Genomic DNA, 876 nt, shown 5'->3' with positions numbered 1-876 from the left:
CCCTCCCCCTCGACCGCCGGGCCCGGGCATGCCTGGGAAAAACGCTCCCCCCAGTGCCCCAAAACACAGCGCACCCTGGCGGCGAGCCCTTTGACCTCCGCGCTGATGGCGGCGAGGCCCTTCGAGTCAGCGTCCGCCACAAACGGCACCATGAGGCCGCCCGGCGTCTGCACGGCCACGTTGACATCTACGTTGTGGTACACCCGCACAAAGTCGCCCATCCAGCTCGCGTTAACAGCGGGGACCTGCGGGCAGTAATAGCCGCAGCAAGCGCGCATGTGTGTAAGTGTGAGGGGGGGAGAGCGTGGCTAGGGGGTTCGTCGTGATGGGGCGGGGAGCTGCGGAGGAGCCGCCGACAGGGCTCGGCCGAAACATCCCTCCCCGTATTTCTGAGCGGCCCGGCCCGTCGCCGGGCGGGGCGCCCCGCGCGCCCCAATCAGCCGGGGCAGCAGCCGGCGCGCCGCCGGGCCGCACCTTGCGCAGCGCGAGGGCGGCCGCCTTTACGATGAAGTCGTTCACGCTGAGCTTCACGCCGGCCTCCCCAAGCTGCTTGTTGACCTGCGCCCGCAGCGCCAGCAGCGCGTCCACCTCGCACTCCATGGTGAGGTAGTAATGAGGGATCGTCTGCTTCGACTCCAGCAGCCGCGCCGCGGTCACGCGCTTGACTTGGCTCACGGCCTCGTCCGTCCACTCCCCGCCCGCGGGCACGGCACCGGCGGAGGGCGCGGGTTGCGCGGCCGCGGCGCCGGCGGGCGGCGCGCCACCGGACGAGATCAGCTGCTGCACGTCGGCCGAGGTTATGCGTCCGCCGGGGCCGGTGCCGGCGGCGCCGGCGAGGCTGACGCCGGCCTCGGCCGCGAGCTTGCGCGCGTAGGG

At 72.4% G+C, this 876-nt stretch overlaps 1 protein-coding gene across 1 annotated transcript in view; it reads right to left on the bottom strand.

Moving 5' to 3' along the window:
- Positions 1-600, bottom strand: part of MNEG_15814 (hypothetical protein) — a gene marked incomplete at both ends in the record, with an annotated part of 2,113 nt that extends 1,513 nt beyond the window's left edge. The window contains 2 exons of the mRNA XM_014035714.1: positions 75-245; positions 475-600. Coding sequence (XP_013891168.1) covers positions 75-245; positions 475-600 — 297 coding nt within the window. The remainder of the gene's footprint in view (positions 1-74; positions 246-474) is intronic.
- Between the last annotated feature and the right edge of the window lie 276 nt (positions 601-876).

This window comes from Monoraphidium neglectum (genome assembly GCF_000611645.1).
Source record: "Monoraphidium neglectum strain SAG 48.87 unplaced genomic scaffold scaffold05691, whole genome shotgun sequence".
In the NCBI taxonomy this organism is placed as follows: domain Eukaryota; kingdom Viridiplantae; phylum Chlorophyta; class Chlorophyceae; order Sphaeropleales; family Selenastraceae; genus Monoraphidium; species Monoraphidium neglectum.
This window is presented reverse-complemented; position numbering and strand designations above follow the sequence as displayed.